Source organism: Tupaia chinensis, unplaced genomic scaffold, assembly GCF_000334495.1.
Source record: "Tupaia chinensis unplaced genomic scaffold, TupChi_1.0 Scaffold000627_1, whole genome shotgun sequence".
Taxonomy (NCBI): Eukaryota; Metazoa; Chordata; class Mammalia; order Scandentia; family Tupaiidae; genus Tupaia; species Tupaia belangeri.
Window position 1 is genome coordinate 34,206 of NW_006160147.1, and position 14,217 is coordinate 48,422.

Sequence of the window (14,217 nt, forward strand, 5' to 3'; positions counted from 1 at the left end):
GGTGGGTGGCAGCTGCCGCTCGGAGGGGCCGCCTGCCTGGTACATGCACGGGGAGCGGGCGCACTACTCCCACACCATGCCCATGCGCAGCCCCAGCAAGCTCAGCCATATCTCCCGCCTGGAGCTGGTCGAGTCCCTGGACTCGGACGAGGTGGACCTCAAGTCCGGCTACATGAGCGACAGTGACCTCATGGGCAAGACTATGACAGAGGATGATGACATCACTACAGGGTAAGCCGGGGACCGTGTGGACGGCTGGAACGGGAACCTGGGGAGTCCAGTGGGGAGAACGGGGGATGTGGTGTTTTCAAAATGGTATGGGACTCCAAGACAGGGATTGTGGTTCGCTAGGCTGGAAAAAGGGTCTGTGCAGGACTTCCGGAGACGGGAGGCGGTTGCCTCTGAAACTGGGCGTGGCTTATTCTACACATAGGTGTGGTGGGCAGGACCTACAGCTGAGATGCTGATTGGTCAATGAGTGTGCCTTCCTCTCATTGGCTCCTGTGGTTGTCATTCTAAAATATACCCTCCCCCCTTCTTGCCCCCCCACGCCCACCCCTTCCCGAAATCTGGCCCCAAAAGCGCGAGGAAACCTTTTGGACCCTGCGTTTCTGCTGACTTTGTAGTCCTTGGGTATGTTAATCTGCTTCTGCAAAAAGAGACAATGAGCGCGTGTGGGCAAAAGAACTAGTCAAACAGAAGTGGCAGTCGGAGCTCCACGCTTTTGCCAGGGGTTGACAGCGCCCTGGCCCCTGCCTGACCCTGGGGGCTCCTAGTCTCTGTTCCTCAGGTTGTTCCTCTGCAAACATTAGGGCAATAATTCGGTACCCTAACCCTTCCCCAGTCTATTAAGCCCTCCCTTCCTGCCCTTTCTCTGTACAGAATCTTCCTGTTATTTTTTTCTGCCTTGATGGACAGGATTGGGACCACGGAGACAACTTAGAGGGGACAGTCTAAGAAGTAAGGAGAGGAAGAGAGGATTGAAATGCGGGAGGGCTGGGGGTCCTGGCCAACTGTTCCAAGGCCTAAGACCAGAGAGGTGCAGTGTGGTTCTGGAAGCTTCTCTGGGGCATTTCTCAGCCAACTGTCTTTTCCTTTCTTTCTTGGTTTGCTGAGATACCTCTCTCCCCCCCCAAAAAAAAGGTCCTCACAGGTAGCACAGCACCCTTCCCCTATCTTTCAGGGACTTAATATCTTACTATCAGGAGCTCCTCCCGCTGGTAAAGACCTCTGAGTTAGGGGATGGAAAGCAGCCTCTCCTCGGAAAAGACTGAGGGCCAAGCTCCAGGCTGTCCACTGTTCCCCACCCCTACCCTCACCCCTGGGGATGAACTTGGAGGGATCCAGTCAGAGCCTGTCCAGCAGATGAGGCTGCTCTGGAGCAAAACATCTGATGTATGAATGGGTTGTTTACTGCCGGTTAAATCCCAGGGGCCAGTCCGACCTCACACTCAGATCCGCTGGCCTGGACCTGGGGAGAAAGGTCACTGGGCACACAGGCCCTGGCCTCCTTCTGTGGCCAAAAGCCTGTGTGGGGCAGGAGGGAGAGCCTGGGTGGCTGCTCCCTGCAGCCCCATCCCAGGAAGGTCATCCAAGGACAAGGCAGGTCTCTCTGAGCTCCCAGCTGGATAGGGCAGAGGGGACACAACCGTTCTGGGGCCCACGTGTGGGAAGGACCATGATCTCAGCCCCAGGGAGCTCCCAGACTGTTAGAGGTGACTGGACCCTGTCCTAGAGAACTCCTGGACAAACAGAAAAGAGAAGAGAGCCCTACCCCCCACCACCCACCTGATGATCATGAGTAACGTCCCCAAGTTTTTTCTTTTTCTTTGTATTACCAGAAGGCACATGCACTCACCAGAGAGAACGCCCAGTGGATGTGGTCATGTCACAATGCCTTCTCCTCTATTTCTCCACTCCGTCAGGATTTGAGGCATGTTCTTCAAGCCACTGTGGCTGGACTTGAACCAAAGTTAGCCATGTGGGATCCGACTCCCTATACATTGCGCTTAATCCCTGTGCTACTGAACCAGCTCTCCCCAAGTCATGGAAGGCTCAGGATTCTGCCTTGGAGAGAGGCCTCAGTCTGAAGAACTTCTAGTATTTAGCTAGCTCTATGAGCTTGAGCTATTAGTTAACCTCTCGGGCTTTAATTTATCTAGCTACTAAATACAGATAATATAGTAGAACCTATTTCAGGACTAGTATGAGGATTAAATGGGCATATATATATATTGCATAGAATAATTCTTGGCTCATTATAAATGCTCATTAAATGTTATCTATTATTGCTGTTAGAATCCCAGATGGACGGGGAGATAGACCCTTGCCCTTGGGGTGGTGTAGTATGACTAGCTCCACTCAGAATTAGCAGCAAGGACCCCTCTGGTAGCCATTGGCCAATGAGGAGAACATGGATAATGGGGTGTGGGGGATAGGGACTGCTGAGGGCAGAACAGGAAAGATGTTCCTTACCCACACTCCAGCACCCTTTCTGATCCTCTTTCCTTTGGACAGTGTGTGTGCTCCTGAATCAATGCACAAAGACATCTGAGTTTGCTGAGATGGGCAGGCCTACCACCCATATCCCAGGGAAGCCTGGAGTCTGCATGGGCAGTGCAGAGTAAATTGCTGGCGTGGTGATATCCATAAACTGCCTATAAACTGCAATACTGGTTTACAGGATAATTTCTCATGCATTGTTTTTATGATCAACCTTCAATTAGCAGGAACTTGTAACATTTTAGTTTTGAGGTTTCTCTGTCGTTAACTTTCCTGCCAGGACTGTAAACACATCCGTCCTTAAATATGCTTAGGAAGTCAGAGTTGAAGGGAATCCACTTATAATCCCCAGTCATTTTAATGTAAACGTTTGATCATTCCTCAATTATGTGTTTTCGTGAGTGTTGTGTAGTGTTTTGTTTTATTTTAATCAGAAGCAGAGCATCCTTAATTTCAGCACATCTTGGAGTGAGTATACAAACCTGAGCTGTCCCTGTTCGGCTTTCTCTTGGTCCTCTCATCCCTACTGTGGTTTCTATTCAGATTTTGTAATTCAGAAAATGGCCTGCAGCTTGCAGGTGGTGTGGAGGTTAAGGCACTAGATCCCCATGTGACCAGCTGTGAAGTTCGAATCCCAGATTTGGCAGCTTGAAACTCTCGCCAGGTGCATGTGCATGTGTGCCCCAAATCCAGAGAGAAGAATGGAGAAGGGATTGTGGCATGGCCACCCCCTCTGGGAAGTGATTCCTCACTTTCTCTTTCTCTCTCTGGTGAGTGCACGCACCCTATAGCAAATAGTAAAATCTAAAAAAAGAAAAGAAAGAAAGAAAAAGAAAATGGCTTGTTCCTTTAAAAAAAAATTGTTTTTCCTATTCCTAAAACACGTAGGGCTAGTCCCTGGAGGGCCAAGTTTAGTGCTCCCCCTCTCACCCACATGGCCACCCATGCCCCCAGCCACTCCCATGCCCGTTCACATGTCTACCTCCCAAGAGCTCTCTGGACTGGCAGATAAGACAGACTGATTGCTGGGTTTACACTTTCCCCTTGCAGTGACATGATCGGCCACACATGTCCCAAGAGATGACAGTGATTCTGATGCATTCTCAGAGTTCTCCGTTATCTGTGGGGCTTGTCCACCGGAGTGGACCGGTGCTAGCTCTCTCTCCTCCATCCAAATACCACGCCCCTGCCTGGGTTGACATCAGTGAACTGAAGAAGACAAATTCTGCAAATGGAAGTCAGCAAACTGGAAGGAAGACAGTACTGGAACGCCTGCCTGTTGATTCCAATGTCGTCATCTGGGAAGAAGAGAATAAGTGTCCATGTCTGGCCTAATAGTTCAACATATTCTTAGTGATATGCTCGTCTCCTGAAGAAAAAGAGTCCCAGCTTATTTCAGTGCTTTCTTCAATGACCTGATTTTCCAGAACCCTCTTTGTCCTGGTTCCCCACCTCTGGAAGCTCTCAGGTTGTCAACAGTCCTCTTGAGATTTGGCACCTAGACTGATCACCCGCTTGACACTAGAAGTAGTCAGTCCTGCCAGGGTTACAACCAAATCGTGACACCACAGACCACTTGAACTGGCCTGGTTGACAGCTAGGGACATTTTTACCACTTGAAAAGAGAAAAGGAATTTGGTTTTCTAAAAATAGGAAGGTCTGGAATTTAATCTAAGAAGATAAATTTCAGTTAGTCCTCCCCATCCCTGGTGCTCAGGTTGGAGTGGGAGGGTGTAGGGGATGGGCCCCATCCCTCACAGGGGTAAGCAGGTGCTGGGTATGGGCCAAAGAGGCTGCAGGCCTCTACCCGCTCACTCTCCCCCCGATGGGGCAAAGAGGCTGCAGGCCTCCACCCACTCACTCTCCCTCTGATGTCTCCACTTCCCTCTGAGTGGTCGAGTCTGAGCTCTGGGTCGGTAGTGGGTGGGAACTCCCAGGCCAAGTCAGCAGCGGAACTGCATATCCCACAACTCCAGGGGGCGCCATGCACATCGTATAGAGGCTGTGTGGTCTGCAGCCCTGGCAGGACTGCTATCAGCAACCTCTGCCAAGGCCCACTCAGACAGCAGGCCCCCCTCCTAAGTGGGCTCTGCAAGTATGCGTTGGGGGCAGCAGGGGTTTCTTAGCGACCGTCTACTACCCTCTGGTCACTCAGGTGGTTCCCTGCCGTCTGTGTGTGACTGTCCCAGTCCTTTCCTCCACGCCTCTCTGCCCTCCCCTCTCCAGCCTGTCCTCTTGAACTGTGCTTGGGGGCTCAGAAACAGATGGGATTCGTTTCCTCCTTGGCTCTGAAGTGTCCTGACGTTGAAAAATGTCAAATAAAATAAACCGTTGGCCTCTGCCTTCTCCCAGGCTGGCTTTTTGCTTGATCGAGCTCAAGCCTTAAAGAGACACTTGCAGCCTTGCCGCCTGGGCCTTAGCCTCTGTGGCCACCCTCACTGCGCGCGCCCAGAGCCCAAGGTGCCCAGCCCAACCACCTCCAGCAGCGAGGGGAGAGTGCTTGTGCAGTGGGCTCGGGATCACGTGGTTAGCATGGAGAAGAGAAACCTTCGGACGCAAATGGACAGGAAGGAGAGCTGTCCTGGTCTTATTTCTTCTGTCTTTGCCTTCTCTGCATCCTGCCAGTTCTCTGCCCCATCTAGTGGGCAGCCCGACAGGCCTGGCTCTTGCCCACAGATCAGGGCAGACAGAGATGGGGCAGAGAGTGGTGGAGTTAGCCTGGGAGGAGCTGGCATTCAAGTTCAAGAGGAAACTCAGTTTTTGAACTTAAAGGTCTTCAAATCGAGGGCCAGGCGGTGGCATGGTGCCTGAGGTAGCTGGATCACACAGGGCCAACTGCGCTGTCCCAGCCCCAGACTCAGTGGCTTAAGGCTGGAAAGATGGAGGAGAAGGGATTGTGGCATGACTGTTTCCCATAGGGGGTGCTTTCTCACTTTCTCTCTCTCTCTCTCTCTCTCTGTTTCTTTCTGGTGAATGCACATGCCCTCTGGCAAATTACAATTTAAAAAGGATTTCAAATCTAAAAGGGAAGTAGGATGCTTACGAGGTCCATAGTAAAAGAAGTTGGCATAGACAATGGCTGTGGCCGTTTTGGAGACTGCATTTCACAATTACAGGGTCGGCCTGCAGATTCATACACAGCCTTAGCGGTGCAGGGAAAGGAGCACTGGGCCAATCCTGAGATAGGGAGTTCGACCCTGCAAACACCTGTAGCTGCTGTGTGGCACTGAGCTAGTCGCCTAACCTGGGTCTTTGTTCATTTGTAAAAAGGTCATTGTTTTGGCTTTGTGAGGTCAAGTGAAAAAGAATATGTAAGAATGCTTTGAAAAGTATAAAGAGCTGTTGGTTTGAAATGTATTCTGATTTCAACTTAATGATCTGTTCATTTAGTTGATGGTCTCTATCTTAATTAGAAATTGTTAGAGTATCAAAATAAGATTTCTTTCCTTTTTCTTTATTTTTTCTTTTTTAATTTTTAAAGAAGGGTCTCAGACTAGGCTGTGGCATGCTAGTTAGGGCAGCTGGATCCCACATGGCTGACTTTGTGGTTCACGTCCCAGACCCTGTGGCTTGAAAATTACACTGGGCACATGTGTGTGCCCAGAATCCCAGGAGGAAAATGGAGGAGAGGATTATAGTGTGGCCACCCCCCTGGAGGATGGATGAACACCCCTCCCCCCTACTCTCCCTATAGTAAGTTCCAATCAACCAATCAATCAATAAACAAAGGATCTTGCCGCCCTCCTACCTCAGCCTCCCAGCAGGGGATAACAAGCATGCCAGCTACCCCACCTGGCTGCTTTTCAGGTAGGTCTCCCTGTGTTACCCAGGTCCGCCTCAAGCTGTGGTCATCCTGCCTCTTTTGTCAGTCACTGGGATTCCAGGTATACACCACCACATCCGGCCTGGAGGTTGGACTGGAAATTGAACCCAGGCCTCCCACGTGGTCCCAGCCTGTCAGGCACAGTGTCTTAGCAGTGCGGGCCACTGTGGCTGGGCCCAAAAAACAAGCTTTTTTCATAGTGCGGGCCACTGTGGCTGGGCCCAAAAAACAAGCTTTCTTCATCTTGACAGATGAATACATGGAGTCTGGGCCTTGACGTCTCTTCTGAGGTGTGACCTTGTTTTGCTTTTAGACACTGCTTGGTATTATTTTCGAGTGCAGGTAAACATACGGACTTCTGAGATCAGGTTGATCCACTCAGACCACAGATCTGCAGAGTAGGAGGGGGGTTCACAGTGAAGGCTCACAGCTAGGTTCGAACTCTGTCTCTTCTCCTTCCTAGCTACGTGAGTTTGGTTGAGTTCTTCACCTGTCTCTGTTCCAGTTTTCTCAGCTGGAAGATGTGGAGAGTAATGGTGGCTCCTCTGTACTCCTCTAAGGCAGCTGTGAGGTCTCAGTGGGTTAATAAATTTACTTCAGACATTAGATATCCCAGCAGATGCCAGCTGCCATTAGCGAGCGTTTGATGATGCCAACAGGCATTGACAAGTTGATGGACCTACGCTGTCATGTGCACATTCTAAATGGCAAGACGGCATTTGAAAACGTGTATGTTAACCTTTATGTTTGCAATGTTTCTGGGGGCCAGTTGGTAGTGCAACTGGACCCATATGGGAATGTCCCCAGCTCATGTCCCGGGGCCCATGGTTTGTACCAGGCACACATGTGCACACCTGTGCCTGAGGCTGGGGTAGGATCGTGGCATGAAGACCCTCTTACAGATGCCTCTTTCTCCTCACCCCACTCATAGCATAAGTAACTAAACAGATATACTTTTTTTTTTTTTTGAAAGGTTTTTGCTACAGGACACATGTATTCCTGGAGAAAAACAGAGAAATGAGAAAGTGAGAAATCACCCCCAGAGAGAGAATGGCCACACCTCAGTCCCTTCTCCATTCTTCTGGGATTTGGGGCATGCACACACATGCATCCAGTGTGATTTTCAAGCTGCCAGTCTGGGACTCAAACTACGGTCGGCCATGTGGGAGTCCAGCGCCATAACCACTACACCACCAGATGGCCCAGATTTTATTTTTTGAAGAAAAGACAATGATGTTTCTGATCCTCACTTGTGTGTGTGTGTGTGTGTGTGGGGGGGTGATAAACCAAGTTGTTTGCTGAGCACGATGGGCCTGTGCCTTCCCATTTGTACCTGCTGAAGCAGTGTCCTCACTTGGGACGTGGTGCTGCTTTATGGTAGGGGTCTGGGCTGGGAGTGCAGTCTGGGGAGCTGAATCTGCAGAGGATCATGAAGTGGCTCTGACCTCGGCTCCCTTTCTTGCTACTTGTATCTGAGGAGTGTCTTGGGCTGGTTCTTGCTCCCCAGCCCACGTCCCAGAAGCAGACCCTAAAGCCAGGGTTTCAATGCAACTGCTTTGTTTGGGAGGCGATCCCAGAAAGCACAGATTGGAAGTAGGGAAGTGAGTCAGGGAGGAGAAGGAAGCCTGTACGGGGTGTGTTCAGGCTCATAGGACTGCTGTGGGCAGCCCTGCTACTGGGCCTTGTGGACTTCTGGGAGATGACAGGGAATATGCCTCACAGTTGCCCCACCCAAAGGGCGTGGAAGCTGGGGCATTTATCTTACAACTCCCATTTGTTTTTGGCTGAGGACAACTCCTGGGGCAGAGCTGAAGTTTCTAGCCTGCTCCACATAAACCAGGAGGAACTCCTCAGTCTGAGCCTCAGGCACTTACAGTAGTGCTCAGGTGGTAGTAAGGGAACAGAGGGGACATGGTGGGACACAAACACCCAATTATAAAGAAGGAAAGAAGGGGGCCAGCAGGTGGCATGATGGTTATAGTACCAGATCCCATGTAGTCAATTATGGTTCAAATTCTGGACCTCGTGTCTTGAAAGTCATGCTGATCACGTGTGTGCTTGTGTGCCCAAAATCCTGAGAGGAGAATAGAGGAGAAGGGATTGTGGCATGGTCATCCCACGTGGGGAGTGATTTCTCATTTTCCCTCTCTCTGGAGAGCATACACACCCCGCTATAGCAAGAACCTTTAAAAAAAAAAAAAGTGAGACTGGCACTTGGCATAATGGCTACATCACTGGATTCCCATGTAGTCGACGGTAGTTCAAGTCCCGGACCCAGTGGCTTAAATTCACACTGGGCGCGTGTGCGTATGTGCCCAAGATCCTGAGAGAATGGAAAAGGGATTATGGCGTGGCCATCTCCCTCCCCGGGAGGGCGGGGTGATTTCTCGCTTTCTGTCTCTCTGTGTCTTTCTGGCAAGTGCACATGCCCTATAGCAAAAACCTCTCCAAAAAAAAAAAAAGAAAGAAAGAAAGAAAAAAAGAAAAGAAAGAGGATTCTGGGCCTGATGAGAAATGGCTTTAGAAGACCCCCCTGCTCTGGGCCAGCAGGTGGCATGGTGGTTAAGTTGTTAGACTCTCACATGGCCAACCACAGTTCAAGTCCTGAACCTAGTGGCTTAAAAATCACACTGGGAATGTGTGCATGGGTGCCTAAGATCCCAAGAAGAGAAGGGACTGAGGTGTGGCTATCTCTCCTCGGAGGTGATTTCTCACTTTCTTCTTACTCTCTTTCTCTAGCAAGTGCATGAGTCCTATGGTGAAAACCTAAAAATAAATAAAATAGAAAGCTAATTTCTCTTCTTAAAAAAAGAAGAACGTGGCCCCCTACTTTCAAAACACCTCTTAATTCTAAAAAAATAGTGGGTTGCTCTCCTCGGTCTATGCAGGGTTAATCTGGATCATGTGCCTGCTCAAACCCAGTAGGATTGGTGAAAGATTGGAGGTAGCCAGATATTCCAGAGGGGCTGTTGGATGTATGTTAGTTGCCATGGCAACTGATGCCAGCGAGGATTGGCCCCTCCTCTGACTTGTCCTACTAACCTACAATTGAGCAGCTAGAGTTTTCAGTTTCTGTGACATACAGATTGGTCCATAACCAGGATAGGTAAGGATAAAGGGAGCTGTTGAGATGGGTTTGTCTTTCCCCTATGGGCCTGCTCACCTGTCTATCTGCCTACCTGTCCTCCTCTTTAACGGCCAACCTCCCTTTCCCCGTAAACCGTATGTCCTGTGAAGGGTGCAATTCCCTGCAATCTGATATTACAGAAAGAGCACAAGTTGGAAAGTGAGAGGCCTGGGTCTAGATCCCAGCTCTGAGACTGTGCCTTGGGAAAGTCGCTTACCCATTCCGAATGAGAATGGCAACACGGGAATGGGACCGCTGTTAACCTGGAATGGAATACGGTATGTGGAATATGCGTGGCATACAGTGGTGCTCAGGACATGTCACCTCTGTCCCTTCTTTGTGTTGGCTCCTAGAAAACCAAAAGGGCTGAAGGCCATCTGTGGAATGACTTTTCCACTTGGTGGTGATGCCCCAGTGCCAACTGTTTTGTTTTGTTAATGATTGTGTCTATGCATGCAAGCAACAAAGAGAAAGGCACCCCACACACACACACACACACACAGGGCCTTCTCATGTCACATTCTCCTTCCCCCCGCCTTGCAGCTCCCTAAGGTCCTGGGCACCCATGCGTATTTTCTAGCCAATCAGGGTATCCGAGCCCACTGTCTTTGCCAAACCTCCTTCCTCCAGGGAGCCTTTGTAATCCCTCTCATTGCAGTATGACTGCTACCTGACTCTTGGCTGTCCCTGAGCCTAACAAAACACGAGTATGGCATTATCTTATTTAATCTTAACAACACTGTGATGTAGACTTGTAAACTCCCCCGAGTTTACAAGCGAGGAAATTAGAACTCGGCTTAACTGGCTTGGCAGGAACACCTGGAAGTGGCAGCCCCAGTGTAGAACCAGGCCTTCTGCCTCCTGCATCCCTGGCTACTGCTGGGACACCCGCTGCCTCTCTGTGTGCAGCCCTAGTTTCCCTGACTCCTGGAAGCGTGTTAGAGGCAGGGAGCACATGCTTTTCAGTGAAGTAGGAGCTTCCCAGAGTCGGAGACCCCATCTTCTCTCTCCAGTTCCCCTCAACACCCCACAGCGTAGGTTCTCAGGCCATGCTGCTGATGGACTGACGAGTCATTGTTAGGGCTCTGCCATGCCCCCAGGTGCCTCCATCTCCCAGGATAGGGTCCTGGAAGCTTTGAAGAGCCACAGAGTGGCCACTGCCAGCAGCTCCGGGCCAAGGGCAGAGGAGCAACTCAAGGCTCTGTGAATAGAAGCCCTTGTTTGACTCCAGCTCAAAGGCTGAGCTGTCCCAGGATGTTCATGAGAGGCCAGCTCTGGCTTCTGGGCTATCAAATGTCTCTGGCCAGGCAGCAAAAGACCATTCAGTGCAGCTGAAAGAAGGCCAACAGGCCAGGCGGGGAGACTAGCCCCAGAGTGCTGCGTGGGGGCGCCCCAAGAGGCTGCGGGGCTGAATTGTTCTTGCCTGTATTTTAGCAGGGCGAGGCTGGAACACACACAGATGGATGCAAAAGAGTCTGGACTGAAAAACAGGCAGCAAGGAAAGAGTCAGGCCCAGAGGGACCTCAAGCACATAGCCACATAAAAGGTAGATCAACACGCGCTGATAATGTGGGACAGGGTCGTGGAGAGACAAGGTAGGAGAGGCCGACGTGGGGGCACGTGCCACAGATAAACAGAGCCAGTGTGTTCGTGATGTGCACACCAAGGAGCGGGAACGAGACAGACAGACACTGTGAGACCCATCCAGACGCGCGAGTGCGAGGGGCTGGATACAAAGAGGCTGTGTGTGCACAAGATGAAGCAATCGAAGGTGCAGGCCCTCCATGCACAGGCGTGCGTGGCAGCCAGACAGACACAGAGCATGTCTGAGAGGTGGAGGGACCTTCCGAGAGGTGTGAGAGCCTGTGCTCAGCCTGGGGGACTGACCCAGAGCTGGGTCAGCGTCTTCTCAGCAGTCCGCCCCCCCTTCTCCCTTGGCCAGCCCCTCCTACAGGAGTCTGTCTTGTGCATTGTTCCTTCTTTCCTGTGGGGCACCTCCAGCCTCCGACACAGAGACAAATCTCCGACCCGGTTCCTGCCCTCTTTTCCTGACTGCTCACCCTCTTCCGGCCCCTGTTCTCATCGGTCACCTTTCTCAAGCTCTCGGCCTTCCTCTACTTCCATGTCTGGCTTCTGTCATGGCCCTTGTGGGTTTGATGACAAGGGACAGCTCAGGAATGACACTATCTACACATGCATGGCTGCGCCGACAGACCCAGGCGGTGGGACTGGTAGCAACAAGGGTTCCCAGGACTGCTGACATTCTGCCGAGTGTTATTAGAAGGTGAGGGACAGAGCTTATCGTCTGGCTGTCACTGCCCCTGTGCAAGCCACCATGAGCCTCTGCAGAGGGGCCCTGGGACATAGCCAGCTGCCTGTGCCCATGCCAGAGTGAACTCTCCCCAGATGTACTCTGTTTTCCGGATTTAACCAGGGCCAAGAGCTCCCTGAGGGTCTAGCTAAGAGATTCCTCCCTTCCCAGGTGTGAACAGGGCTACCTGCAGCAGCTATACAATCTCTTATCTCCATCAGTCCCTGTGGTTAGTTTCCTGTTCTTAGAAAGCAGATTGGCAAAGCCGATGGAACATTCTGGAGCCTGACTGACCTAGATTTAATTTTCAGTTTGCTACCAACACGGCCTTGGATGTTACTTATTCTCTGTGCTTCAGTCTCATTGTCTGAAAGAAGAATGATGCTAATGCCCACTTCTTGCTATTCATGCAAACAGTGAATAAATTCATGTAGAACACCTACTGTGGAGCAGATACTGGGGATACAGCAGAGGAAAAATGATCATCATTCTTTTTTTTTTTTGCCATAGGGAGTGTGCACTTGCCAGAGACAGAGAGACAGTGAGAGGGAAAGTGAGAAATCACCCCCTAGGGGTGATGACCATGCTGCAATCGTTTGTCCTCCATTCTCCTCTTGGGATTTTGGGCACACATACACACATGCCCAGCATGATTTTCAAGCCCTCCATGTCTAGATCCCGAACTATGTCAGCCATGTAGGCGTCTAGTGCCTTAACCACTGTGCTACCTGCTGGCCCCAGAGGCATCATTCATAAATTCATATCTGAGAAAGAAATGGCAAACGAACAAATATATAAGTTAGGAGATGCTGTGTGTCATAGGAAAAATAAGCAATGTAAGGGGCAGAGAGTGATGGGGTGGGGCAATCTGAGATAGTCTTTGGAGGCAGCTTCTTTTTATTTTTTTTAAGAATCATTTTATTTGGGACCAGTAGGTGGCATGGTGATTAAGGCGCTGGACACACTCCCACATGGCCAATCACTGCCCACCCTCCCCCCCCCGCCACTGTGTGTCTCTCTTTCTCTCTCTCTGTGGTCAAATTAAAATAAATTAATGAATAAATAAAATTAAACAAATAGTTCTTTTTCAAAAAAGAATCATTTTATTTAACTTTATTTATTTATTTTGACTTGACCAGAGAGAGAGAAAAAGCAAGCTGGCAAGTCTGGGACTCGAACTGTAGTCAGTCCTTTGGGAGTCCAGAGCCCTTAACCACCATGCCACCTGCCGACCCCATGGAGGTGGCTTCTTGGTTAGCTGAGCGGAGATGGAGCTACTCAAGGAGGAGCTACAGAGGAGCACGTGCAAAAGCCCAGAGACAAGAACAGGGATATGTTCAAGGAATTGCAAGGGGGTTGATGTGACTGAAGCAGAGTAGATGATTCAATTGAAGGATTTGACCTTCTCATTGAAAGAGCTCTTTATTTGCAAAATCCAACATGTCCCTGAACATGTGGCTTCATCTTCTAGTCTTACAGCCATGACATAACAGAGGAAGCGGCTACTGCCCCTACTGGAACTTTGGTTCATACTATGGTGGAGATCTGTCGTGAAGTGCGCAAACCTTGCTTTGAACTGCATTTGCAGCTTGGTGGTCCAGGTTATCATTTGCCATGCTTTGGAGACAGAAATAGGGGGTTTTGGTATTATAAATACCACTCATCAACTAGCTATTGGTTATTTGGAAATTGCTGGGGACCATCCTGCCCCAACTTGACTCCCTATTTTGTAATGCATAGTTCACCCTGGTTCTACCACGTACTCGGATTCTTGTGCTATGGAGGAAAACATTTGGTCTCTCCTTGGCTTCCAGCACACGCAGGTTAGTCATAATGATCCCAACTTCTGTTTCATGTCACCTCTTGGCATGCATACCCCAAACTCTTGTTCGGTCCTAGTGGGACAAATGTCAGGCAAAGGGCAGGTCTGTGATGGAGTTCATCATGTGTTGGACTCACACTTGGCCAAGTGTTTATGGCACTATTGATTTGGAAACAGAGCTTTCCGTTCCCCTTTGCCACGTATATCAGAGCAATGTCCTGTTAATGAACATGCTGTTGTGACTTTTGGTTTTAGTATGTTTTAGTGCAGATATCCAGGGACAAATTTGCCAGTTGAATACATCTGCAAGACAAGTCGTTCAATTGATCCAAACAGACACGGGAGACGGTAGTCAGAAACAAGGGCGGGCGGTAGCCAGGGGCCCGGTGTGCCTGGTGAGGACCTTAGCTTTTCTTCCAAGTGCAGGGGAAGCCTTGGGAGGGTTTCAGGGAGAGAGGTGATGCGATCTGACATGTTGTGCAGAGTCTGTGTGCGAGGAGACCAGAGCAGAGGGAGGCTGGGGAGAACCAGGAGGCATGGCAAGGAGGCCGTCACAGTCATCTAGGTGACAGATGGTGGCTTGCTCCAGGGTGGAAGAAATGGTGGGGGGAAGAGGTTTAAGGATTAAAGGA

General features: G+C 50.3%; 1 protein-coding gene across 1 annotated transcript in view; it reads left to right on the forward strand.

Moving 5' to 3' along the window:
* The first annotated feature begins 6 nt into the window (after window positions 1-6).
* The window catches only part of LOC102474746 (neuron navigator 1), a 108,471-nt gene continuing 94,260 nt past the window's right edge, over window positions 7-14,217 (forward strand). The window contains exon 1 of the mRNA XM_014591931.2: window positions 7-231. Coding sequence (XP_014447417.1) covers window positions 44-231 — 188 coding nt within the window. The 5' untranslated portion in view covers window positions 7-43. The remainder of the gene's footprint in view (window positions 232-14,217) is intronic.